This window comes from Zosterops lateralis, assembly GCF_965231275.1.
Source record: "Zosterops lateralis genome assembly, chromosome: 3".
In the NCBI taxonomy this organism is placed as follows: Eukaryota; Metazoa; Chordata; class Aves; order Passeriformes; family Zosteropidae; genus Zosterops; species Zosterops lateralis.
Window position 1 is genome coordinate 44,396,243 of NC_139764.1, and position 27,396 is coordinate 44,423,638.

The 27,396-nt window shown below is 38.0% G+C and overlaps 1 protein-coding gene across 1 annotated transcript in view; it reads right to left on the reverse strand.

The window, feature by feature from the left end:
- Nucleotides 1-114: 114 nt before the first annotated feature.
- Nucleotides 115-27,396, reverse strand: part of HEATR1 (HEAT repeat containing 1) — a 34,904-nt gene continuing 7,622 nt past the window's right edge. Inside the window, exons 10-45 of the mRNA XM_083857282.1 lie at nucleotides 27,221-27,331; nucleotides 26,811-26,928; nucleotides 25,489-25,596; nucleotides 24,982-25,077; nucleotides 23,872-23,960; nucleotides 23,346-23,557; nucleotides 22,942-23,063; nucleotides 22,200-22,397; nucleotides 21,260-21,443; nucleotides 20,922-21,070; nucleotides 20,083-20,275; nucleotides 19,379-19,551; nucleotides 18,875-19,042; nucleotides 17,791-18,033; nucleotides 16,898-17,029; nucleotides 16,389-16,495; nucleotides 15,631-15,774; nucleotides 14,781-14,899; nucleotides 14,389-14,510; nucleotides 12,821-12,949; nucleotides 11,405-11,635; nucleotides 10,608-10,734; nucleotides 10,134-10,300; nucleotides 9,467-9,513; nucleotides 8,655-8,778; nucleotides 7,744-7,884; nucleotides 7,237-7,526; nucleotides 6,336-6,486; nucleotides 5,663-5,821; nucleotides 4,868-5,002; nucleotides 4,501-4,605; nucleotides 4,239-4,407; nucleotides 3,359-3,513; nucleotides 2,853-3,011; nucleotides 2,066-2,174; nucleotides 115-1,683 (exon numbers count right to left, since the gene is read on the reverse strand). Coding sequence (XP_083713408.1) covers nucleotides 1,595-1,683; nucleotides 2,066-2,174; nucleotides 2,853-3,011; nucleotides 3,359-3,513; nucleotides 4,239-4,407; nucleotides 4,501-4,605; nucleotides 4,868-5,002; nucleotides 5,663-5,821; nucleotides 6,336-6,486; nucleotides 7,237-7,526; nucleotides 7,744-7,884; nucleotides 8,655-8,778; nucleotides 9,467-9,513; nucleotides 10,134-10,300; nucleotides 10,608-10,734; nucleotides 11,405-11,635; nucleotides 12,821-12,949; nucleotides 14,389-14,510; nucleotides 14,781-14,899; nucleotides 15,631-15,774; nucleotides 16,389-16,495; nucleotides 16,898-17,029; nucleotides 17,791-18,033; nucleotides 18,875-19,042; nucleotides 19,379-19,551; nucleotides 20,083-20,275; nucleotides 20,922-21,070; nucleotides 21,260-21,443; nucleotides 22,200-22,397; nucleotides 22,942-23,063; nucleotides 23,346-23,557; nucleotides 23,872-23,960; nucleotides 24,982-25,077; nucleotides 25,489-25,596; nucleotides 26,811-26,928; nucleotides 27,221-27,331 — 5,275 coding nt within the window. The 3' untranslated portion in view covers nucleotides 115-1,594. The remainder of the gene's footprint in view (nucleotides 1,684-2,065; nucleotides 2,175-2,852; nucleotides 3,012-3,358; nucleotides 3,514-4,238; nucleotides 4,408-4,500; nucleotides 4,606-4,867; nucleotides 5,003-5,662; nucleotides 5,822-6,335; nucleotides 6,487-7,236; nucleotides 7,527-7,743; nucleotides 7,885-8,654; nucleotides 8,779-9,466; nucleotides 9,514-10,133; nucleotides 10,301-10,607; nucleotides 10,735-11,404; nucleotides 11,636-12,820; nucleotides 12,950-14,388; nucleotides 14,511-14,780; nucleotides 14,900-15,630; nucleotides 15,775-16,388; nucleotides 16,496-16,897; nucleotides 17,030-17,790; nucleotides 18,034-18,874; nucleotides 19,043-19,378; nucleotides 19,552-20,082; nucleotides 20,276-20,921; nucleotides 21,071-21,259; nucleotides 21,444-22,199; nucleotides 22,398-22,941; nucleotides 23,064-23,345; nucleotides 23,558-23,871; nucleotides 23,961-24,981; nucleotides 25,078-25,488; nucleotides 25,597-26,810; nucleotides 26,929-27,220; nucleotides 27,332-27,396) is intronic.

The following is a 27,396-nucleotide window of genomic DNA, read 5'->3' on the forward strand; positions in this document are numbered from 1 at the left end:
TTTTCTCCAAATATTGCTAAGTAGCTATGATCCCTTTTTGGTCTATTATCTTGTTTTGTTACTGTCTTACCGGTATTTCCAAGTTGGCAGTGACCCTGCCTGGAGAACCATTTCCACATCAAGGAATTAGTGATCCACAGAGCAGCTAACCTGAGCAGGCACTGGGGCTGGGCTGTACATACCCCTTGGCTGCAGGATAAACTCATTGGAACAGAGGAGCTGGTAGGCAGCTCCTCATGGCAGTAACACCACTTGTGTGTCCCTGCCTTTAGCTACAAGTTCAGCAGATGTTCTCATGGGAATGTCCTTTTTGTTTGACAGCAGACACAATTAACAGTTTTAAGAAAATCCTGTAAGAGCTCGATGTGGTAATCTTTCCATATATGGGATCTACATGGCATGCTGCACCCTGAACAAAGGCTCATTCCCAGCATCAAATGGGATTTAAGATTATCCTCTGTATAGTGTCAGTTCTACCCCATTACATTTTAAACCCTATTTTACAGTCTGAGTGCCTTTCTTAGTACCAGTGTAATGAACCAGCACCTCATGGTGCAAAACAAGTAGTAATTTTTTTTTGTAAATTCATTATCATAGCAAGCAATTTATTTTTGAATTTAAGCTCATCAGTAGCAGTCTTTAAAGATTCTAAGACAGATTGAGTTCCTACATGAATCATAGCTTCTTGAAACTTCTTTGGGTACTTTCAGTGGGTATACTTTTTACATCCCTACAGCTGACAGAGAAAATTAGATTCTCAGGATTGCAGTGCATTGGTCCAGTGAGGACCATGCTTGGAGCATGACAGCCCCTCCACTGGGACAGTAACTGTATACCCCAAGGACAGCAGAATTCAGGGAGTCTCACCTGTTGTCACTCAGGATTTGTTTAGAGCCTGTTCCACTTTCCCACTGTTAAGAAAAGAGCAGTGTTCTGGGTTGACAGTGCCTCCTATCCCATATCTTGACTACACTGTTATGTCTAACAGGTGCCCCCCCCTTCGGAGGGGCTGGTTTGCCGCGGCAGGGCTGTTTTCCTGCTGCTGCTGCCTCTGCTGCTGGCTTTCGCTGCTTTTTTTTTTTTCCTTTTATTTTCCCTTTTCCCCTTCTCCCCCTGAAGATTTGGACCGGCTCCGGACCTGACCTGAGAATTCTGGGGATCTCCGGGGCCCGCGAAAGCAGCTCTGTGCCCTCCCCTTCACAGTAACTTGAGTTTGTTTCATTTTATTTCATTTTCCCTTGTGTTGGGGAGTGTTTTTTTTCATTTGTCAATAAACCGTTTTTTTCCACTTTTCCTCCGAGAAATTCCTTCCCAAACCCAGGGCTGGGGGGAGGGGTGGTGGAGGTTTGTTTTTTAAGGGACTCCTTTTGGAGGTTCTCCCCTAATTTATCCTAAACCAGCACAAGCAGTTAAGGAAAAGTCATAAGAAAAGTCCCCAGTCCATCCAGAAATGATAAAGCCAGATCCTTAAAATATTTTATTAAAAAGTTAAAATCTTGTCTTTAATAAAAATTATTATGACAGTTTGCCTGTAAGACCTGAATGTGTAAAGCTGACACAATTCAGACAAAATTTGAAAACAAAGGACATAAACTTAGAAGTAGCTTTGGAGTGGTTCTCCCAAAACGACTTCCAGTTGTTGAATTGTCTTCTGACACTGCTGTTCAACTTCTTCACATTCATCTAGAAAAAGAAATTAAGCAGGAATTAAGTAGAGCAGTGATTACAAGACTACCCGAGGAAGGCTCCATCATTCATCAAGGCTAGAACCATCCTCAAACACCATCTATGAAATTATTATTCAGAAATATTTTGTCACTGAACTAGGCAAACTTCTTCTACTAACACTGATCTAAAACCTGCACATGGGAAGATGTGCACAGGCCACAACACTGTAATTTAACTGAACTTCATAAGTGTGTTTGACATAATCCATTTTAGTTTCTATTTTGCACAGTATAAGCTACCATATACAAATTCTTAAGGTTTATAGCAGTTATAAAAATGAGCCAGTCTGAATCTTTGACATAAGTCACCCTTCACTAATGCCAGTTTAGAACATTACCTTCCATAAGCTCAGCTAAGAATGGAATAGATTCTGGTAGCAGGACCAGGTAGTTCTCCTTCAGTTTTTGTGCAACTTCTATCAAAGCAAGCAGGGCAGCAAACCGGACCTAAACCAAAACAATTACATAAGGAAACAAACATTACAGTACAGTTCCCTGTTTTCCCCCATCCCTGCCTTCTTTCCATTCATTATAAGGTTATAAGCTTTCATTACTGAAGGGAGCTAGTTTTAAGCAAATTTAAATACTAACATCTCGGTTAACCTAATGGCAAATAAAAAGTTGCAAGAAGCAGGTAATGTTGCTAGAAGTTATTTGATATTATGGACTTCAACTTCCTGTCACAATGCCACTTCCACTTTATCGGGGCTTGGCTCAGCACTGTGAAAAACCAAGTACACTCCCTTAATATCTATAACCTATCAAGAGGAGAATCTTAAAACTCTATATATTAAACAGGTCTGAAAGCTGATAACTGTCTTCCAGTTTCCCCTCTAAGTGGCCCTGTCTTCGTACACAATTATCTCATTCCAACAGATGCCAAATATTCAAAAAGCCCCAACCTCACAGCATGAAACACATGAAATATTTACTGCTTACAGTGAGAGCAGAAGAGCATGTTGCCCTCATCTCTACAAGTTGGGAGTACTGTCGTACAGCACCAGTATTTTGATTTAGGCTAGTATTTCAGCAATGACTTGGTTAATTCACTTCTGATTTTGAGGACACTGTTCCCATTTTCTAGCATGACAAAGAAAACCAGTTCAAATTCTGATAGTTTCCAACCTTAGGAGAATTGTGCCTTGTTTTCAGCAGGATCTGATAGTTCAATGGTTTCCAAAGAGAATCATCTGCCATTGCCACTGAAAACTGAGCTATGCAGGGTATCAGGTGTGCTGTCACTCTTTCCTGGAACTTCTCATCTCCTCCAAGCACATTTTCTAGCTGTGGAAGTAAAACAGATCCAGGGTCAGATAAACCCATCCAAAAACACTTCTAGCGTTGTTTTTCAGGTAGTCAAGAATTAAGTCAAAGCTCATCAGTGGGAGTGCACTGGTCTGCAAGAGCTCAATAACATGCATAAACCTTATAGAATGAAGATATTAAAAAAAGGATAAAAAATAATAGTAATTCAGAGCCTTAGGCAAAGAAATCAGTCCTGTCTGTGACCCAAAGACAATGAACTAATCCCCTCTTTTTTGTTAAGGGGGAGGACTGATACATTTTTTTTTTTTTTAACTATGAAAAAAAAAAAAGCCAGCTATGAATTGTTTTCATGGATTTGTCAATACCTGATCAACCAGAGGCTGCATCAAGGTCTCTGCTCTTTCTTTACTCAGGAACTTCTGGGTATCAAACAGGAAGAGCTTGTGCAGACAGTCCATGGTGAACTGCAACAGTAGACAGCTCTTTTCTGTGTTATTGTCAGAGTCAAAGAAAGCTTCATCTACACACCAGCCAAGGAGAAGAAAAAATATATCATCAACAGAATGAAAACACAAAACCTACCCCGGCATGACAGAAACATTGCTAGTCTGTCATTGCAGCTGTACTCATCACTCAGAACAATAAAGTGCGTGTGATACATTATCTGTCTTTAAGCTACTGCCCCAGCAGGTCTGCTACTGATGGAAATAAAATAGAATAACCACAGGCTACAGGAGAAGTGCTTGGCCATACCTGTGGATATGGAGAATTTCTTCAGGTTACTACAACTGGGATGTAACCTGGGATGGGCAAATAGTTTCCCGTAGAAAATACTAACACCTATTTTTGCCCAAGAAAGCAAATATTCTCTTATGTGCTACCTGGTGTATTCAGAGGAGTCTGAATACACCAGGTAGCATAAAAGAGGAGTCAATGAATGAAAAAGAAAAAAAGAGAAACAAGTCTCCCTCTTTCTACACAATTTCATACTCAGGGAACCCACTGGGACTGACATTCAAAATTTTCATGTGGTCTCAACCTTGTAATAGCAGCCCCATGCATGGATGAAAAATGTCCTTTGGTTCCATCAGAGAAAGATTTCTCATTTACCAGAGGAAGAAAAAGGAGCGAAATGAATTATGTGTGCTGTGAAATAAATCTTGTAAGACTAAAATTTCCATAAGTAAAGTTAACCTCTCAGCAATCAAGACTAAGCCTCTCTGTAGCCAGTAACTGACAACTCACCAGTTTTAGAAATGTTGACTTGGTTCAGTGTCTCAGCAAATGGCTTCACTAAATGACCAGCAAAGAGGGTGAAGAGGCCCTTGAGCTTGTCTGCAATGCAGTCTGCTATTCGGTGGAATGTCAGCAGCCTGTCTCTTAGGGCAGCCTCTGTTTTGGACCAATCAAAGAGCTGAAAGTGAAAGGCAGATTAGCTGTTTCCTGTGTCTGCGCACTGGAAAACAAAAACATGCTGGTGCAGAAGAATTACATTTAGACTTCTTACCTTGAAGAAGAGGGGCCTGAAAGAAGCCTCAGAAAGCTTCATAACCATGCTGATTAGACAGTCAATAATGTAAGCCTCGATCTTACCAACTTCCTCTAAATCATCCTAGAAAAATCAGAAAACATAATTCTTAGTTTGAAATGTAAGAATTTGAGCTTTCAAAGCACATTTTAATTTTGTCTGGTTGAGACTAAATGCTTAACTACCATGTTTTCTACCATAAAACCAATATGGAACAGAATATCTTATACCCAGAATTTCAGAGCACATACACAATGGAAGCTACTAATCTTTTTTTAAACAAGGCATGTTTAGAACTGGCATGTAGAGAGGTGCAGCTGCTGCTCACCCTCCCAAATCAAGCTACCTCAGCATGCTCTGTTCGGAAGTTCAAGACTTTCATGAAAAATGCTGTCAGTTCAGGCTGATGGGAGATCAGGTGCTCCTTCTCCATACCAGCAATGTGCTCCTTCAAAATGTTCATAAGGGGACCCAGGCAGTTCTGCCAAAACAAAAGCAAAGCAATGCAAATGCAACTGTGATATTGACAGTAACTGAGAAACATAACTAGAGATTTAGGTACTTCATGCATTTATTCATTGAAATACTGTGGATAAAATAAATGCTTTTTTCCCAGTACTTTTGGGGGCTTAAGTTAGTAGGATTCCTGAAAAGCATTTTGTCTACCCTCTGCCATACTGGAGAGAATTCTAACTCACTCATGTTTCTAACAGGTAAATGAAGTCCTTTATGAATGGGATGATCTCTCCCAAGCATTCCTCATCTAACACGCAAAAGACATTCAACTGCTGGGCCTCTTCCAGATCTACCTTTCCTGAATCACTGCAGCAGTACAAAAACCCTAGAGATTTTAATATAAAGACTATGGTAGATTTGGCTGGGATGGAGTTAATTTTCTTCAGAGCAGCTCACATGGTGCTGTTTCAGATCTGTGACCAAAACAATGCTGGTTACACATCGGTGTTTTAGCTATTGCTGGACAGTCCTTGTGAGACTTCCTTTGTTTCTCAGTCTGCTGCCACAGTGAGTGGGCTGGTGGTGGCCAAGGTGCTGGGAGAGGACACAGCTGAACCAAATTTCGGTCTGCTTGTTTCTTTTTTTCTTCTTTATCACAGCACTGAAAGATGAAAAAAGCCCTTACCTTCCGAGTATGCAGCACTTCACTGTAACACTTAGTCACTGCAGGCAGGAGTATTCGGGGGGCCAGCCTTGTTGCCAGGATGGATTTCAGTGTTGCTACACGGACACTTATCTGGGAAGAAGGACCAAACTCGGCCACAATCTTTTCCAAGCGGACAACCTGTGAGGAATTCCAACAAAAGTCAGGCTTGCTTAACAACTTAAGAACTTATTTTATAGTAGTTGTCTGCTGCAAATGTCAGACAGGAATTTTGCTGTTTGCACCGCTTGGAACACCTTACATTAAGCTGTCTGTGTACAAAGCCTCACTGTCTTCAGAAGACAAACACTGACAAATGCCCATGTCAGCAGCAGAGGGTTAGAATGACTCCAACAAGAGTGTCAGATACACATTTGAGGAGATTGTGGATGTTACAGAATGATCTTTCATGACTCATCTCCCTTTCCAAAGAGGCAAAATACAACCTATCTGAGGGAAGAGAAGGAGATGCTCTTAGGTGCTCTGAGTTACCTGCATAAGAAACTGAGTAGAAGAGTAGTGTTATGAGCTTTCACATAGTTGGCACACACTCCTACTTCAGCTTCAGAGAAAAAAAGTAATCTCTACAGCTTCTTCTGTAATCTGGGCAGGTCCTGTCCCCCATTTACACACCTGTAGGAGTCACAGAGCTCACCTGCAACAAGCACTCCAAAAGGTAAGGACTAAGGAAGTGTGGCAGTGTTTCTGCAACCTTTAGCAGAGCAGTGATGGCACTCAGCAGGTAAATCTCATTGGAGACCAGCTCCTTTTTACTTTTTAAAGTCTTCAAGAGTGCTGGCATCAGTCTGTGAAAACCAAACATAAGCAGAGAAAGGTGAAGTAACTGACCATTTGGAGGTATGTTTCCAATGAAATAAATCCATCTCTTAATCCTGCAGGGACAATTTTCACAAGAATTTTTACATGTGGTCTTGAGAAAACTCAGTATTCTGGGCTCATTGCCATATTTTATTTTGAAGCTAACGAAGGATATTAGATTTAGAATCACAGAATGGTTTGGTCAGAAGAAATCTTTAAAGATCATCTAGATCAACAGTTTTCACTTTATCATGTTACTCAAAGCCCTGTCTTTAGTTTTAAAGGTTTAATGACAATAAGAGGCTTATATTTGTAAAGAAATGAAATAGTCTTACAAGGAATAAGTTAGATACTCAGATTCTTTTTGAATAGGGAGAATAAAATAATGTAGCATTAAGGGTTTTCAACTGTACTCCTTCTCATGTTTTTAAATGCAATCTGTTCCACAGAAAAAAATACAGACTATGGTCTGATTTTTCTAAAGCCATAAATGTTGCCTCTCTAGTGACAGCAGCTGACTCCTTAAAGTATTCTGCTGTGATTATAAAAGTCTTGCAATTTTCCCCACTAGTTTCTTAGTTCTATGACCACAAGCACAAGAAATACTTTTAATCTTGTCTACACAAAACACACACAGGGGCAGACTGCCATCTGGCCTTTATCAGCATTTTGGTAATGCATTTTGGTGTAACTAATTCCTGCTGCAGTTGGTTCTGTTAAGAAGAACCCAACAGTACCTTGGAAGATGAGGAATTGCTTGGGCTTTCAGTGTACAGGTGACCTCAGCTATACAGAGCAAAGCACTTCCCACCACATTTTTTTCCTCCTTCTCTGAAGAAATGAGATCAATGGCAGTTTTCAGAACAGGCACAAAAGGCGCTGGATTTTCTGTGCCAAAACCTTTGCAGAGCAGCTTGAGGCTGAACAAAGCAGTCTGCCTGTTGATGGCTTGCTCCTCCTCTTCCTCCTTTCTTCCACACTTGACAATGGCAATGAGCTCAGGAACCAGCTGTAAGAGCTGCAGGATCTGAGAGGACAGGAGAACAGACACATCAGACACACATTTAGAAACTCAGTACCTGCAAGGTAGATGTGGGCAGGTAGCCTTCGTGTCGCTGCTCAAGAGCCTTGCCTTAAGGCTTGGCACCGGTACTTGGCATCTTCGCACGAGGTCAAGCACTTGCACACCAATCCCTCTCTGGGTATTTCTGCTAAAGGAACTGGGTTTAACCCCTTTGCCTCACCTGGCTCTTCTGCCACTTGGTGCGCTGCTGCACCTTGTTGTTCAGCAGGTCCATGGCTTTGCGTCTCACTGATGGCAGCTGGTTCATCATCAGGCCCCCAATTACAGGGATGAAGGTTTCTGTGGGCAGTAAGGCATTGACCTACAACAAAACAAACAAAGCAACACCATAGATGCTTTTGCATGCACTGTGACATGGTAGCCTCCTGATAAGGCCTCTTCAACTTCCCTCATGGGTTTCAGGATCAAAGAGAGGACAAGTGAGCAATGCTGTAACAAGGCAAATTTCAGCTAGTCTGTGTTCACTGGCTGCTAAGCAGCCATTATCCACTAGCTCTGAGATTTCCTCAGCAAGTCCTTTTGTCTGCTCTCATGAGCTATATCCCTCTTTATCCAAAATAATTCTGCCAATGCTCTCTGCATGTACATCATGAAAACTGGAATATGCTTTACAGGTTAAAAAAAATAATTCCAAGCTGTAAAAAGAAGTATGTTCTGATTTATGCAACAAGATAGTCACTCAAATTCTACAAATATATTTCTAATCAGAAAAAAATAGTAAGATGAAAAGTGTAAGGATTTTCACGTAGAAATACACAACTGCATTAGTTAAGTCATTTTATGAGTTAACAGAAATGCTGCCAAGAGCCATAGTGAAATGACTGCTTACAACCAGCAGAATATTAAACTAAAGGAAACAAGCATTCCCGATTTTTGTTCTGCTTGTTTTAAGAAGCTGTTACCTGTAGTTATTCAAGTTGTTAGCTGAGTTTAAACATTGATGTACCAGGCTGCAGACCATGCAATGAAATACAGTAGTGATGCAAGAATAAACCCTACAAAGTTTATAATCGTATGAATAAGCAAGAGCAGCGATGTCCCAGTGCTAACATGGGGGCTACTGAGACATACTTTATCCAGCATATCGTAGCACTTGCTAAGCAGAACCCTCCAGAATTTGGCTGTTGGCTTGTCCACATTTCCTTCCACTGAAGATGCCACAGTGTTTATATAGTGAAGAACTTCTTCTAACAGCCTAGATAGAAAGGAAGTAACTTTTAGTAAGTAACAAGGAGACCAAAGAAGTCCATTGTTACTACTAGAAAGCATAAAATCTCACAAGACAACAAAAATACAAGGAAGTGAAACAGAAAAAAGTTAAAAATGAGCATTCTTGGAATACAGCATTTAAAATACATCTTACACCCATTTTCTCTCGGAACAAACATAAAAGTTAGGCCTCTGCAAAAGAAACCTTCAATTTCATATCACTGGCTTTTACAGCGCAAAGGCTACAACTGTGATCTTTGATTACTGGTACTTACACCAATACAGAGGCACCTGTGACCCATGATTAATTTTTTTTCTACTAATAAATCAGTATATTTTGCTAAAAATCTGGAATTCCTTTAGTGATTCAGACATGAATAGCATGACAGCAGGCCAAGCATGTAAATAACCTCTATCAAAATACAGAAAAAGAGTGGATATTGGATAGAGCAATCTTACAGAAATAAAAAGCTCCACATTATTCTATTAAAAGAAAAAACCAAACCAAATTGAAACCAAAACCAAGTAACTTGCACATAATAAATACTGCTTGTTGCAGAGAACATTAAGGAAGTATCATTAGAGTAAAAGATATTCTAATGGCAGTACACTTAAAGATATTCCTGGGTTGCAGTAAAAGCTAAAAATGGGAGTAGGGTATATTTAAAGCATACCTCTGTTCCAACTCCTGCAGTTCTTCTGTTTCTTCATATTCAACTATCTGGTTTAAAAAGCAAGAATGAAAATATGAAACCTACCTCCTCTCATTAAACTAAAATTCCAGAATACACAAATTTGGGGTTTTTTTATTCAAATGTCCACTAACATGGTAATTATGAGTCCATACATTTGTACTTAAGCCATCATTCTAGAAGGAAATCTAAGAACTTTGGGCAATGCAGTCACATTAGCAAATACATTTCATGCTGTTGGATGATTTTTGGCTGAAAAACTGGGACTACCAGCTAGAGTGAGAGCCTGAAATCCATAACATTTTGTCTTTTCAATTAATAGCATGAACCCTACACTGAATTCGGAGTTACACAGCCTCTGAGTGAAATCCCAAGCTCCATAAAACCAGTGGAAATACACTGGGACCAGAATTTCACTTGGTTACCTAGGCATCAGTCATAAAAATGGAGTCTGTCTGGAAAAGTCTTATTAAAAAATAAGTAGCAGTACTGAGAGGTTTCCAAACTGTGTCAATAAAGGTGTCAGCAAGATACACTGGACAGTGCCACCCCTTTGAATATACAGTTATACTAAAAAGTAGATTACACCTCAGCTATTACAATAAGGCAGAATCATTTTATCAGTCTAGAAGCAAACTGCCATTATTACCTTTTTTACAAAACTCTGAGAGGACAGAAGTTGTGACATAAAGGAGACTGACAAGAATTTGAAATGCCGGAGTTGTTTGTCAGAGTGAGACTCCACGTTGAAGAGCTGCCCATCCTGATTTTTTGGCTTTGTCTTGCACGTTCTCAACTTCTTTGTCCCAGGATCATCTGTTGAAGACATTGACAAAATGAATTTGCATCCAAGAAAAAAAAAAGATATTTCATTTCTGATCACAGAAACGAAGTAAAATTACAGTTGTTCAAAGCCCCATCCAGCCTGGCCTTGAACACAGCCAGGGATGGGGCATCCACCACCTCTCTGTGACACCTGGTCCGGTGCTTCACCACTTTAAGAGTAAGAAGTTTCTTCCTTATATCTAGTCTGAATCTATCCTCTTTTAGTTTAAAACCACTACCCCTTGCCTCTTATATTAGGAAGGTTTACATGCATTTGCTGGCTCTGTTTTGTGGTTACCTTCTTTGTTCTCTGGCAGCTCTGTCAGGTACTGGATTATTTTCATCACACTCTGGAACTGAGAACGTACGTTAAATTCGCAGCAGATGGAAATCCAAAATTCAGTGTCTGCTTCCAGAACAGCATCCTGTTAATGGTTCAGAAAAAACAAAGAAATATTTCAAGGATTAAGAAAGAATATTTCTATCAATAATAAAAAAAAAAATACTCAAAAACTCCTCAGTGAGCTTGTGAAAATGCCATGCTGACCTTGACACTGCCAGGATTAACATTGGTGGTAAAAGCAGCAAGCTCTTGGAGAGAACATAGCTCCAGAGGGTGTAGAGAGAGATTAAACTGCTGCAGCAAAGACTAAATGTTCCTTTAATAACTCTTTCTATTTTCCCCATAAATTATGCTTTGACCCAATCTTAGGGTCTGCCTACACAAAAATTTAAGAGGGCTTTCATCTTGGTCTGTAAAGACCAGTATCATGTTTCACAAACACAACTGAAGGAAAAAATAAACAGCTTCATTAATATTGAAGCACTATATAATTGGATTATCAGCTCTTCAGATCAAGGATTGCTGCACAATATGATGTGATTTATTGCTCAGGCTCCAGGACATAAAGCTATTGAATGTTCAGTACAAGTCATAGTCAACATCACTGTCAGGTTCTGCTGTAGCACAAATCCAGAGCTCACTACCTTTTCCAGCATAACCTGGGGCTTACTGAGAACTTTCTGAAAGACAAGACCATGAACAAAAGAGATTAGGCTCTCAAGGAAAAAGCCAACCCCCCTCAGGCTGCTAACCTTGTCTGTGCTTGACGTTGCTGTCACAGTTTTGGTGACATACTGCTCAAAGAGCAACACCAGGAGAACCCAGAGGAATTTGTCTCCTCCCACCGTAGTGATCAGCTGGGACAGGATGGGCAGGCGCCGGTGCTCCGGCACGTGGGGCAGGGCATCCACAAACACTCGAATGATCTTGATCACCACCTCCTGCACACTTCCAGAAGACTCTGACAAGTCACTGTCCTCAGCCTGTGCACACAGACAGCAGGTGAGACAGGTTACTGCAGATGGGCACAAGGTCCTTCTGGCAACTTCAGGAAATAAGAGAAAGCACTATGTGCCAGCATTGACAAATGCATAATCTCAAGGAAAATGTACGTGTTCACACATAAAGTTTTTAATCATACAGTTCCTTTTCACTGTTAAAGGAAGATGCTTCAAATAAAATTTTAAAATGCAGAACAGAAGAAAGAGAAACTCTACTTGGCATCAGCTGAAACAAAGAAGACATTTTCAAGAGAAAGCAAAGCGACATCTTTCAGAAAACTGAGTTAGGGTCTTAGATTCAAGGGCCTAGGAAAATTAATATACATGGGCTACATGGTCTCAAGTAACATTAGTCTTTTCCCATATGTAATAATCGTGTGTCATGAATAATTTGTCACAGAAACTTGTGTGGGCTCCTAGGAAAGGTTTTAAAGCAAAAAATTAGAGAAATCAATTTGTCTCTCTTTTTATACAACAAGAGGATGAAAAATGTGTACACAAATAATTAAAAATAGTCTGAGAAATCCTCACCCCATTATTAAAGACATTTTTTTCCCCCAATTCATTTTTACATGACAATTATGACATGTTTCATGTTTAAATCTTTAATGATCAAGAATTAAGATTGCTTAGGTGCAGGTGAAATCTAAATGAAAAAAATGTTGATTTGAAAAATGAGGATCTATTTTTGTTTTAGTTAATAGCCATTTATCTAAGAGGTCCAGGCAAAACCAAGAAAAGCCTCACAAACACCAGCTGGAAGAATAAAAGCACTTCCACTTCTTTAGGACCATGTCTACTATTCCTATGATCATGACATGTTAATAACGGACTAATAACCAGGTTCTTTCTTCCAATGGTTCCTCTACTGAACTTGCCTGCTATTTTCATGATGAAAAGCTTCAACTTATAGTATGTTTCAGGTCTTCTCCATGTTTAGTTTTGGTAATTGTGGCTAAACCATTTATAAAGTGCAGGAACTCAAAAGACTGCAAAGAAGCAGCAGTCCGATGAACTTGGTCAGACAGAGGAGTCTGAATTATATTATATTACATACAATTTAATGTCTATCAAAATTATCCTAGAGTATGTGACAACTTATTCTACCAGCAATATTCTAAATAATTTACTTAATTAATAGTCTTTCCATTAAGTAGACAAATGTACCTGTATAAGAGCAGGAATAACCATCTGCACTGTCTTGTTAATTACTTGGAAAGTGTAGGTATCATCCAGACGCAAGACGTTTGCTCCCATGAATGTAAAGATGGGCATAATGTTGTGAAGAACTTTATCCTGGAAAAGAACAGATGAAATTAGTTCATGCTGTTGTGCATATCATACGTTAAGGCATTTTTCATTCCCAAAGTGACACTAGATTCCTATAAAAAAACCTCAAAAAAGCAAAGGAGAATCATGATTATCTTTCAAAATCTCCCTAAGTGAGTTTTAAATACATACTGTCTCTCAACACTACTTATGGTGTGATTGGTAGAGTTCTAAACATTATTTATAAACCAAGACACATACCTAAGCAAGTAACTAAGAGTGGAAATTGAAAGTTTAGTGTGATAAAACACCTTGTATCCTTCCACTTAGTGCCAGGTGAATACAAGTAAAAGGAGCTATGAGGAGCTCTGCAGCAGCACAAATATGGTTGTGGCACAAATTCCAGTGATTTTTCCCACCCACCTTTTTTTGTATCTGTAAAACATCTGCAATATCCACAATCATACAGTGTAAACCAATCATGCTCATTTCAATTTTTGGCTTTTTAGGGGCCTAGACTGCAATCATAGTAACCAATTTTATGAAGGCTCAAAAGTTAGTTTCCTAGTTTTTACAAGGACTTGAGCAATAAATTATGGGCATATTTTTCATTTAATTTTAGTGACTGGAAGAAGTGGTTTAGATTTTAAAAGTGAGATGAGGTGAATACAAAATGTTTTCTTCTATTCTGACCTTGAAAATTTTGTAAGAGCCAATAATAATGTAAAATAAATGCCTGGTTCTGTAACAGGTGATGGCAGTAAGATGGAAACAAAAAGCCCCAAACAATAAAACCACAAAATCCTCCAAAAATGTATCACAAACATCACAGTTTTGTCTTTCAGAAAACATACTATCTTTCCAAATGTGTGGACAAAATATTGAGGTGAATATAAAGATGCAAACTGAGTTTGACACATTTGGATACATTTTGCTGGTTTAGAGTTTCAAAGCAAAAGAATCTTACAACATTGTCCAGTGAAATTTCAGTCCATACAAGAAAAGGCCTGTTTCTTGGCCAATTAAAATCAGAACAACACAGTTTTATTATCAACTACAATTACATTTTTCAGTGTTGTACAAGATAGGAACTTGTAAGAATGCACACATTATCAGGCCAGGTGTTTTCCCTTTTTATATAAAAAAACAGGAGAAAGAAGAAACAAGGCATGAGAGCTGTGAGCACAGTGGGAAGGTGAGGCAGGGCTGGTGTCAGAAAGCTTCTTCCCTTTCTACTGCACTACACTGCAAGCCATAAATGGTGGTGACCAAAACATCAAGACAGAGGTTTGTTTTCAACTAAAATGGAACAGAAAGCCCTGAAAGAGCAGGGAACTTGTCCATTTTGCCTCTGGCTCCTTTTGAGGAAGTTTTTCCCCACAGAACAGATGTGTATGTTCTTCACTCTACTCAATATCTGGAAAGCAAAGAGAAGAGTGGATGCTTTTATTCCAGGTGTTACTTACAGGAAACATTCCAGCAACAGCACCAAGGAGCAGCAGAGCATGGTGGTGGGTCTGGGGCATTTTAGAAATCCTGATGCACTGAACTATCAGTTCTACGTTGAATTTTTCTTTGTCCAGGATATCTGCAGGTAAAAAATATTCACTGATTAACACATTAATGGTCAGCCATGTAGGAAGGAATAAACAGCACACTCAAGCTCTGTTTTCAGTTTGCAGACCATACCTAATGCATCTACAAAAAATGATTAGGAAGGCAAACTTGTACACTCTTACAGAGGAATCTCTCTCTCCTCAATGAAACAGTGCAGACTGAAGAAAAAAAACAAGTTGATCATTGTTTTAATGCTGACTTGGTGAGAGAATTACCAAGATATGAGTCTGGTGATTTTTACCTGCTGGGACCTTGCTACCATCTGATGACAATCTCTGACAGATGTTCAGCAGGCAGCTGAGGATCAGCTGCTTTGTATATTCCATATTTTCTTCTTCTGATGCCGTGGGTTCCAGACACCTATACATTCATGAAAAAAAATGAGATGGAAAAATAAGTGACCAAACTGCATATTAAGATACAAATAAGAAATTGCAATGTTAATTCCATGTAAATTCTAAACTAAGGCTTCCAAAAAGTCTTTGCCAAAAGTTTCTTTTTCTTTTTTGTTTTCAAATGCATCAAATGGTCTAATAGAAGAAATTTATCAAAGCACTATGAAAAACATGAGTATAACCTGGACCATAATTGCCAGTCCATGTACAAGCAAGTCATAAGGAAAGAAAGACAAACACCCAATATATATATAAACTTTCCTAACTGCCTAGATACAGGTCTGTCAGGAAAAACAATAGTTTCTTTAAGTTGCACTGGACTAAGACTGCTCCACAATGTTGGGAGGAATTTCAAAGCTTAAAGAATTATAATAGCTCTACTGAAGACACGAGTCCTGCAAATTAGCCCAGTTTTAGGACAGGTGTCATCCTTCCTGGCAATCCTAAGCCCTCTGCCTGATAAAGTTTTCACACAAGAGAAGCTATGCATCATGTAAAAATCTTACTGTTTCAAAGGGAAACAAATAAAAATGAATTCCCATACCCCTCCTCTGATTAAGAAGTTCAGTTGAAAAAGGCAAGCTAAGCTACAAGACATGGCAACAAAGCAGAGACACAGTAGGCCACATTTCCATGCTTTACAAAGTCTGCTGCAGAAGAGAAGGCTCCAGGGCTCTGTTGTGGGGGCACCATTACCTGCTCAGGAGGTTGAAAAGTGCAGGTACCAACGCCTGTGGACGCCGAAGCTTCTTCTTATGCTGCAGCAACTCCAGAATAAGCATCACTCTCTGCCAGCTGAAGGGCCTTGTTTCTGCTGCCAATTCGGCATCTTGAGGCTTTCTAAAAAGACAAACAATCAGGGATTTGCAAAGGAAATGCTCCAGTGCTTCAGGAAACACACTCACACAGCCAAGTAAAAAAAGACAATTTTTCTTTCACATAGTAATGTATGTCCTTGACTGCTGCTCCCTGGAGAGGTGGCAACGTGTGGGCTTTTGATTGAAGCAGCAACACATTTTCAAACAACAAAAACAAATTCAGACCGAACTTGAAAAAACAAGTGTTTCTTGGAAACACTTCTGGAAAAAACATCTGTTACCAGGTAACTGTCCAAATGATGATCTACTTGCCATCCAGGAAACTTGCTTCTCTGGAACTACTAGTGGTTAACACACTGACTATGCAGGCAATGTGGGTTATGTGAACCTGTGTGTTTGTAAACTGTGACAGTTTAAGATGGGTCAATCTAATAGGTGATGATTATTCAAAATAATCAAGTCAAGTGAAGGAAAATTAGAAAATTTCTCACGTCAAAAGTAGCTTGGATTTATTTACTGTGGACAGGGAAAGAAGAAACAGTCGCTTGCATTTTCAGTACAAACTATGCAATGTATTAAAACAAGTGGTGTTTTCAAACTGCAAGGAAAATACTTATAGATTTCTAGTTATTTTACCTTTGTTGCTGCATTTTCTGCCTTCTAGTCTGTTGAACAGTGGCCAGACTTTTGGTTTTCTCAGGAGGCTCCAGTTCTCTGACAATCTGCTCAGCACACACTGTAATCTGAAACAAAACAGCAAGCACCAATGAGCAATTTGTCACATCACATATCTCTGCCCTGCCTTTTTTTAAAGAACACATCCCTTTCATGCACATATGGGTATATAATCCACATATTCCTGTCATATGACAGAAAATGAAAATCAGTGCAGCAGAAGTGACCTGCTGAATTCATTCACTTAGTGTAGTAAATGACTAATAGGTGGCTTTTAAAGAAACACCTTTTAAAAGCAGTCTTTTAACAAACTTTTCATGCCATTAACAGTTCTATTATTTGACAAAAAAACCTCCACTCTTTCCCTTCAATAAATGATATAAAGAACAAGTGTTACTGAATGCAGGTGACACAAAATCACACTGCAACAGGTTTGAACATATTTCTGTGTCCTGGAGGTTGCCACTTACCCCTTTAAACACACTGCTGATTGTCTGGGCACAAAGTGGGTTCTTACAATTCAAGAGTAAGTCAAAGAGTACTTTTAGTAGCTTCCGTTGCACCATCCCATCCGACAGAGCTGCAAAGAATGGCTTAGTAATCTACAAAAGGGGAAAAAAAAGGATGCAGAGAGGCTTACTCTAAGAGGTTTACTTTAACTGTTCAAGAGGGTAACAAAATTGCAAAGTGTGGAATTAATATATGGTGGATTCTGTATGACACACCCCATCATGCAGTATTGCAAAAATTTAAATATTAACTATGTACTTGTATATATCCAGAAATCTTAAAGATGTAAATCACATACATGTGAAATATTCAACAGATAAACTGATTTCTGAAATTTTTCACACAACTTGACTCGTGTGGAGAACAAACTTGCTGTTGCCAGCCTTTGGGAAGTATATGCCAACATCTGGCTAATATAGGCCCAAATTTGTAGCTTCCTTCAAATGAAACCATTTCTCACCTACTGTATTTTGTTGACAATTTTTCCTCATATAAAAAACATTAAGTAAAGCTCTTGCCTGACTGACAAAAACCTAAAACCTGTGGAACAGTAGTATCAGTAACAATACAGGAATTGACCTGTGTGCAAATACAGTATTGCTATTTTGTGCCTCTCAAAATGCAAAAAATAGAGCAAGCAGCAGTATTTCCTGATAATTTTAGGAGTTCAAGTTTTCAGCCTGTTCAGATGTTTCAAAGACGCTATGGAGACATTGAAATCTTGTAGTAAAAACAAGACTGGTTGAAAGCTATGGACTCCTCCACACAGAAAGAACCCTTGTAAATCCAATCTCAAACACTGCTAGCTGCTTTATGCATAAAAACAAATAAAAGGTATTTCATAAAGCCATACCTGCCCAAGTGCTGTGATCTGAAATGGTGGAATCTCTTCATATATTTTCTTGGCAGCATGCAGGCTTTTGATAAATAAATCCAGACTTTGCTGATCCTTGCACAGCAGGGTTGCTGAATATTCATTAAACTTTCCAAGGATTAGATGCAGGAGAATGACTTCATCTTTTAACATTGCCTCAGGTTTGTTAAAGACCTTCTCTAGCAAACGGTCTAGTGCAGGCAAGAGGTGAGAGAGAACCATCTGCAAACAGAGAAAATGTGTAACAGAAGTTTTTATCCATTCTCAATTTAACAACTTTCCAGTAGCACAACTTCATTTTACTGCAGCATCCTCTCCCTCAGACCACACTGCACACAGTATTTTAGGTAACAGCTGTTCAATTGGAAAAATACAAGACATAATACAAGATTACCCCAAGTACCTGCTCATGTACTCCTTAGCTATCCTCTGCAGAGCAGTATTTCACAATTTTGAAGTATAGAAACAAAGTAATTTTTGCACCCATTTATGACTGCTGTTTTCACAAAACCCAAATGTGAAACAACCAGTCACCCCCTCTATGCAGTTCACAATCTTTTCAAGACACATACAACTGAACAGAACATAAGAATTCTAATTTAATCCACTTTTTGAACTTTGAAATCATATATTTCCCAGCACCTGGAGAATTCTGAATATGCTAGGTAAGAGTTGGTTAACATATATAAAAAAAATTCAGAGTACTACTTAATACCTTGCAATTCTGCACAGAAAACTCTATGTTCACAAACCAAGGTAATACATTTCTCCTGTAACAATCTCTTCTGAAACAGTCTTTTTTAGTAATATCAAGTGAGTTTCCTTAAAAACTCCAATGCAAAATTCCGCAGCCATTACATTCCTGGAAGCAGCAGGAAAACATTTTATGTTTCATTAAAACATACTTTGCAGCTTCACTGTGTATTATTGGAGGTATCAACTTAATACCTAATAGTCTAATACATTATGGAATTATTTAACAGCATTATTACTAAATGAAATGTTATTTCAGCATTTCACTCAAGTGCAGAACCCATAAAAAACCTCAAAAGGCAGCACTTACTTCACCATGGATTTCATGAAGAATTTTCATTAAGTTTCTTGCAATATATGATGGGAAAATAGGGCTCTGTACACAATCAAGTATGTTTTCCAAAGCTTCCAACAATTTTTTCTTCTGGGATTTCTGTTTTGGCTGTGTCTCAAGCTCCTCAAATAGAGTTCCCATAATCTAGTTCATTAGCAAAGTGAAAATTAAGTTATTTTCTTGCAATAAAAATGCCTTGAAACAACAATTATTTGATGTTTTCATAACAGTGCAATCTAGACATAAGCAGAGTTCTTCATCTGGAAATAAACCACCATTAATGACTCTTAGGTTGTCAGCTCTCTGCACATAATAAACCACATGAATGTTTCTATAGTTCCTAAAAAAATTATAAATCAGTCCACTATAGGATACAAAGACAATTAACTTCCCTGGTTAACTTGATTTCTTTTCTGTAAGACAGAAGCTCACAGCAGCAGACAAAGCTTGTATTAATGTATACCTTAATTAAACAAATACCTGTGCTATGTACGTAGGGTCAGATATAATCTCTTCTGTCTTTTGCTCCAAATTCTGAAGGATAGGATGGAACAGAGACTCCTTTATTCCTCTCAAGGAATGGAGGCAGTTGAGAGCAGCCCTTCGAACTTCACTCACAGGACTTCCCAAGTTAATCAGCAAAGATATCATCACTGCAAGAAGAAAGACGAAAAGAACAGAGTAAAATGAGTGGTGAAAATTTTACTGTAGCTGTCCCTGAAGAGGCATCAGAATTAAGAAGTCTTTTCACTGTAAACCTCTAGGGCACATAAAACCAACATGAGTCTCAGATTCATGACTCTGAATTTCATCACAGTCCCTATATTCATGTTTAAGCTCAGAGTTCATATATTGCTACTGACTGTCACCCCCTGGCACTGCACAGACAGTAATGTCCTGTAACTGACTCCTTCAGCACAGCACTGTACTTCTTTAACACTTTAAAAATTATAAAAAAGGTGGCTTTACTTACTTAAGCTTGGACTTAAATCTGCACCAGTGAATCAGCAAGAGAACTATCTCAGCCCAGTGCAGCTAAACATAAATAACTCCAGACACCCTTCATGGTATAAAATATAGTAAAATTGTACAAAATTAAAAAGTACTGTGATTGAGTTCTAAGATGATAGATAGATAGATAGATAGATAGACAGACAGACAGACAGATAAGAGTTTTACTTTACCTGGAGATGATGGTGATAGCAGTTGTTTCTTTTTCTGGTTTGCTTGTGCTTCAAGCAGTGCATACCCAATATACAGAGCCTGAGTCTGTAGCATTGCATTGACTTCATAATTCAGCTGATTTGAAAGGTTGTAACTGTAAGTCCATAAAATGGAAAGGAATTTGAAGAGAACCTCTGAATCTTTTAGATGTACCTTAGATTTAACACAGTGGAAAAGGAAAAAAAAAGAAAAAAGCACTTCTTAAATTTATTTGGCAAACTACTACTGAAAACAGAAATAAACCACTCCACCCACTTCCAAGGAGTACACCAAAAGATAACTTTGTCTCGGAAAAGCAGAGAAACAGTATCTTTCAGGAAGAAAGTTTTTGAGTAAATGCTGCATGTACATACAAGCCCAGACATTATTTACATATGCATGTGAAAAACCATGAGATGATGTAATAAGGAAACACAAAATTTCTCCTAGAGGTTTTCCTTTCAGTTTCTGTATTTAAACAGTACCAAATTTTACAGAGCAACCCTTTGCCACGCTACCAGACAGAACCAAAACTTTTTACTCAAACTTTAGTCTCTTGATCTTGTCCTGCAAATCAGTGTTATGTTTTCATCTTTGCCTCAACTAGTACATTTGTGTTTTATTTTGGTTTTTTCTCAACTTTCGTTTTCTATTATTACATTTAATTAGGTTTAAGTAACTTCCATCTCCTCACAGTACTTGAACGCCACAAGCAGCGTTGCATGACCTGTGGACCATTCTTCTCAGTTTTCCATAAAATTAATGCAACCATGTAAGAGTTGATGACCCGTAATTCAGAGCAACAAATGCAAAATAATACCTTGAATAAGAGATTCATCAATGCTCTGTACTGATGAGCATTGCTTCTCTCACTAGCTCCACTGACAAGCAGGTCAAACAGCCCCAAAAGGAGGTGCAGGTAGTCTTGGCTATCTTGATGCAGAGATTCGGGATTCCACCAAGATTCCTCTAAAAAATTCAGGTTATAATAATATATTTGGTTGATTTCACGTTCACAAGCAAGTTATCTTTACAGATGTCAATAACAAAGGAGAAGGTTAGGGAAGCAACATCTTGATTCCAGGAACTTCTGAAGGAAAAAATAATTAACTTTCCTTTTTCACTGATGTAAGGGACAGGCAAAATCTTAACACCCACCTTCTGAAAAGGACAGTGGAGGTTTTAGGCCATTAATGAAGTTTTTCAGTAAGAACAGGACCATAGCTGACTCCTCTGCATGAGCAGTCTCATCACTATCAAGCTTTTCTATATACGCACTTAACAAATCTTTAGGCACCAAAGTTTCCTCTGCTGTTACAACAGACCAATTTAAGGGAGTTCCCTGTGAATGAAAAATTATTTTAATGTATTCTGTCCCAATTCCACGCAACAGAAACTAAAAATTTAGCATTATAATTCAGCAACATTTAATTTCCAACCTCCAAAGAGGTATTCTTATGGAGTGAATTACATTTCTGATTTTACATTGAAACTTGCATCTGCAGTTTAAAACCTATGCCAGCTCTTTCTACCATAATTACAGTGTACATAAATGAGGTAACAGAAGAGTAAAGTATCAATCTTTCTAAAATATCTCTTCAAAGGGATTGGGAATTGCAGCATTTTTGACAGCTAGTTTAACACTTTCATCTAGCTCTGTTCCAGAAAAATAATCTGTATCTTTCAGATACTTGTGTTTACAAAAAATCATTAATGGAATAGCCTGAGGGCAGAATAAATAATTATCATATGCCACTGTGTGTATATGTGAGGGGATGTACACACAGAAACACAGGCCTGCTCACATGGGTTTCTTTTCTTACACACAGAAAAAACCTAGAGCTGTTTCTCAACAAAATAAGTCAAGAAAATTCCAACGGAAACACACATAAAATACTAGAGTAGTTCTTAATGGCACTATTGCCAAGTGTGTGTTTTTGCTCTGAGAAGAAATGAAGATGAGATTTTTCAGTCCTTCTTGAAGTTTCTGAACCTGGCCTTCAGTAAAAACAATTTAAAAACCCTTCTTAATACTGTTTTTTCTTAAAAATGTTTTCAGTACAAAGAAAATGTCCTCTCCACACTGTTAACATCTTACCTGTGCAGGTTTACAAGTTCTGAGATTTTGAATTTTTTTATCCAAGAAGCGGAAGACTCTGATAGCCATTGGAAAATAATTTTCCTTCATCTGTGTATTACAGCAGCACTGAACAAGCACTGAACCAATTATGAGAGTAGCCACTTTCTGTCTCACACTGTCAGATTCCGTTTCAGCAACGAGTATCAGGCCATCAACCTTAGTAAAAGGAGTTTGGGACAACAAAAATCAGTATTACGATGGGATTTCACTATTACTAAATTGAACATGTAAATGAAAACTGGGGTAATACTGTTTACTTTCTATCACAGGTAAAAAGTTACTGTCTCCTGTAATTGTACTCTTTGAAACCTTGCAATGCACAAACATCAATTTCTATCAATTACCCACAGGTACACTTGCTTACTCTCTAGGATTTTTTTTTCAGGAAACTAAAAATTCCTTGAATTTAGTTACACTAATCATCTGTCAAAAAAGATAACCACTTCTTTTCCTTATGTTAAGGAAGAAATTGGTTTTATATGGACGGTATTGTGGTTTGCCATTAGACATATATATACACACATATATATGTATTTATTTATAATTATACACACACACAAACATATATTTGCCTAGCAACCTGATAATGGCATACTAAGGCCTAGAGCAGCCATGCAAAGTTCTTCTATGTCATGTTTGATTCCAGTTACCACCTGAAAAATAAAACTTCTTTGAGATTCAGCTGACAAGGTACACTTACCATTTGCAATAGCAAGGAAGGGTCCCCTGAAGTCAAGTTTTCAGAAAGTAGCAGAATAATTTTCTCATTGGCCACTCCAACCAACTCTGCAGACTTGGTAGATTGAATTGCCTCTTGAAGAGCTAGTCCAAGGGAAAAAAAATAATCTAGATATAAAACTCACATATTAACATACTGGTGGCTCAATAATATTTAGAATCAGTCAGAAACACACTAAACAATTTCACTAAACTCTTTTCAAAGAGTTTTTTTAAGAAATCCATTTCTTAAAAAGGTTACAGTTACAGCAGGATACCTGATAGTAACAGCCTGCCTCCTTCAATATGTGTTCAGGTTCAATAAGGATGAGGTCCTAACTTGCCATGAGTTTTCTCTTATCAAATTAGTTACAAGAAATGCTTTACCTTCTGGCCAGCCTCTCAGTAAAGGATGTAAGGAGCAGAGATCAGACTCTGACAAGCAAACAGCCATTTTCCAATCTGAAGATTTTGAATTTGCATTAGTGATTATCATAAAAGGCAACAACTGCATTACTGCTGCATCCAGCAGCTCTTTCTTCTCTTTCAGAATATCCTCTTTGACTAAAATTTTTACTGCTTGCTCCAAAACCTTGTACCTAAAAGAGAATAAATCGTGTTGAAAATACATGATTTGTATTGTCAATCATATCAGCAACATTTCTTTGATTTATTCTCTATTCTCCATCATGATTTTCTGTATCTAAACAGCAACAAGAACAAATAAGGAATTAATGAGAAATAGTATGAAAATAATTGAACATCTCTCCTGTAACTCAGCACAGAAATAGCATAACAAAAAACACTTGCAGAAAAATATAGTTTTTAAAGTATTCTTTCCAGTTACTTTTAAAAACATTAATTTATATAGGAAGAATGTAGACTGAAAAATAAAAAAAAAGCATGAACATACCACTTTCCATCCTTTGAAAGATCAGCTTTCTGGAAAATGTTCAAAAGACTTGATACTATTACTTCTGGACTAACTTGTTCCCTGAAAGTCTGAACCATAAACAAGAAAAAGAAATGAGAATGCAACAACATACAAACAGTTTACCACATCATAATGGAGAACGCATCTGCTATACCAAGTGGAAACAGAGATCAAACATGACTAACTGATTCCTGCTGATGTTCATGTAATGAAAATACTATCAGGTGAAAAGAAGTAATAAGGCTGCCCAGTATGCCCTGTTGACATGCTAAAGTATAGAGAATTTATTGACTGAGGAAATGTTTAATAAAATTGATAAACTACATGTAAACTGTGTTATAATTAAATAAGAATTTTACTTTACATTGCATCTGCATCACGGAAATATAAGGCATTAACAAAAGATACTATAGTTTAAAGGAGCACTCAGGTGCTTCTATTCCTGTTTATTAGTGATCAAGAATGAATGAACACACAGATCAATTCCACTACTGCTAATAATATTCTCCACTACTACCAGCAGAAGCCATAAAGACAGACTGTTACTCTAGCTGGAAACAATCAGTACAATGCATACCAGAGTCCTATCCAGTAAACCTGAGCTGGAGCTCAGGGCTTTGCCACTATCAACTGACCAAATGACTCGCATATGGAAAAACTCAACTGAGCACCTCTCACAAGAGTAATGTCTTGTGACTGCACCACTTTGCATCCAAAAGACAGATAATGTGGCTTGCCTTTTTATAGAAAAATGTACAGAATAAGCAGGAAGCATGCCTCAAACAATAATCAAAGATTTAAATATGCTTCAGTAGCTACATTAAAAAAAAAAGAAAAACAAAATTGATAAATTCATTTTAACTGCCAACACCTTGGGAAGGACAAGGTAGCTGAGATTTGAAGGGAATTAATGAAATGTCAACAACACAAGCTTCCTAAATTTGTGCTGCTGCTGCTTTATCCTGTTAAAGGATAAAAGTCATGCAATAAGGACACAAGGACCAGAAAGACAACTACACAGAATACATTCCAGACACACACACATTCAAGACCAGGTAAAATCTCACATGCCAGAAGACACACACTTACCTCCAAAGAACTGAGAGCAGACATCACAACATCTCTGTTGTCATCCTTGAGCCGTCCAAAAATCGCTTCTTCTATGAAAGCCTGATCAAAGCCTTCCTGAAAAAATAAAGGAAAACAGAGTCCAAGAGAAAATAAATCACTTCTCTGTAAAACATTTTACAGGCTTTTAATAAAATATCTGAATTCTAGTGTAAGAGAAGTGGTAATATCATCTAAATTAAAATTCACAGGCAGACTAACTTTCACTAACAAAAGAAAGAAAACTAGAAATATTCATTAACTTGGATTTTATGAAAATGCAAGCAGCTAAATCAACAAGAACTATATCCAGACACCAGAATATGGGGAAATGGTGACAGAAGCCTACTGAAAACACCATGAAAAGCAGTAAGGATGACACAGGCAGTTTCACATACCACTCATCTTCAACTGGTAAGTCTGGCAAACAACTTTTTGAAGCCATTCTATGTTAAGTCAGTTCTGTAAGTGAGAGATTCAGACACAAACCTTTGAGGTTTCAATAACATCTTTCAAATGCTGAAGAGCCAAGACCCGCACAGCAGGCTGAGGATGATTCAAACTAAGCAGCAGGGAGGTATCAGAGTCTTCCAGAAACTGAAATACAGATATCACAGTGACCCCATTGCATGTTAAAAATACTTTAAATATACATAAGGAAAATGGGAGACCTTCTTATGGCAATTTTTTGTACCAAAAGAAAACCTTCATAATCAAGACCTAGAAATTTAAAATTACAGTATAATGATATTGTATAACTGGTTTTAATTATTAAATTTCTTCACTATTGCAGAGAGTTTTTGGAAGATAGCTTGAAAAGTACAGTAAGCCACAGACACCATTATGTCCTAGAAAAGCATTACACTTATCTAAGGATTCTGAGAAAGCTCTAGTGATAATGTCAGTGTGACAGAGCACAGATAGAAACTGTTAAAAAGGCATCCCTGCTAGTCCAATTGCGTGCACTTATCTCAGGAACCTTAAAAGCTGGAAGAGAGTCATATGCCTTTGTCCTGCATGCCTTGTTTCTCTGTTAATTCACTTGTTACTCAGATACAGAATCTGTGCCTTTGTTAAATCAGTGCAAAAATTCAGGAAGCGCTTCTTTATGGAGTTTGTCATATTTTTTTCAAGTGCTTTCAGTCTTTCAACCATTGCAAACAACAGCCATAATACTAACCAGCTCTTATAATAAATTCCTTGGCCAGATCTGTTGTAGTAATGGTTATTCTGTGTTAGGCTGAGTTTCAATTGCTCTTCAGAAATGGCACAGGAAGAATTCTGTGGTCACTCTATTCTTCCCTGTTACCAACTGTAAACATTCATACAATCAGTGCAAGGAAAAGGACCAAGCCATCTTCCCTCAACAGTTGTTTCTCAGCTTTCTCAAAACAGACACCTCTGCCACTGACAACATCCTTAAGTAAGATGAGGCCTTGCTGGGCACCACTGTGTTATCACTATTGACCACTGCAGTGTATGTAGTGGTCCTGTTTCTAAGGAAAAGAATTATTGGTGGCAATTAGAGCAGGTGGAAATGTATCAGTTTTAACTAGGGGAAAAAAGCTTACACTCATGAGTCCTTCCGATAAAAAAAACCTTAAAAGAGCTGATAGCTTTTGTTTTACCACAGTTTTGACCAAGTTCCCCCGTCCCCAAAATATTTAATCAAATTAGGGTTGTTTGTTTGGATTTTTTTGTGGGAATGGTAGACATTTTGTTTATAAGGAGGAATAGAGAGCAGAATTCTGTCAAAAATCAGCCTTCTGACAGTATAACCATGTAAGAGCTAGGATCACAATCCTACCTACCTTGTACTTGCCACAGCTTAATGAAAGAGAAATAAATTGATGAAAAAGATTTTGGGCAGCCTCATCTTTGCAATCTTCCAGGTGCTTCTCCAACACAGAGTCTAAGGCTTTAGGATACCTGCCAAAAGGCAAAATCATCAATGTTTTCTGCAGAAGATTATAGAGCAGAGAAGGTCATGCTAAAAGTAAAGAGCTGTAAAAAGCCAGTAGGTCTGTGTCCATGTATTACAGTGATAACAAAATATGTAAGGACTAATCAGTAAAACCAAATTTGGACAGAGATGAGGAATCAGTTATTTCTTTTGTATCTATTTCAGCAAGACTCACAATAATACACCAAATAATACAAGATCATAGCTGATATCACCACTCTACAGACTGTGGGTCTGTCATAGAAAAATGGAACTTACTTTTTCTCAAGAAGTCTGATAAGAGGAAGGATCTTTTGATTGAGTGCAGCCATTTTGGTGGGATTAGATTCAATCTCTGTACCATGGGAGATAAACTCTTCAAGAAACTTGCTAAAAATACAAACAAAAGGAAAAGCCACCATATTTTGCAGGGTACCTTTTTCATTACTGTTATA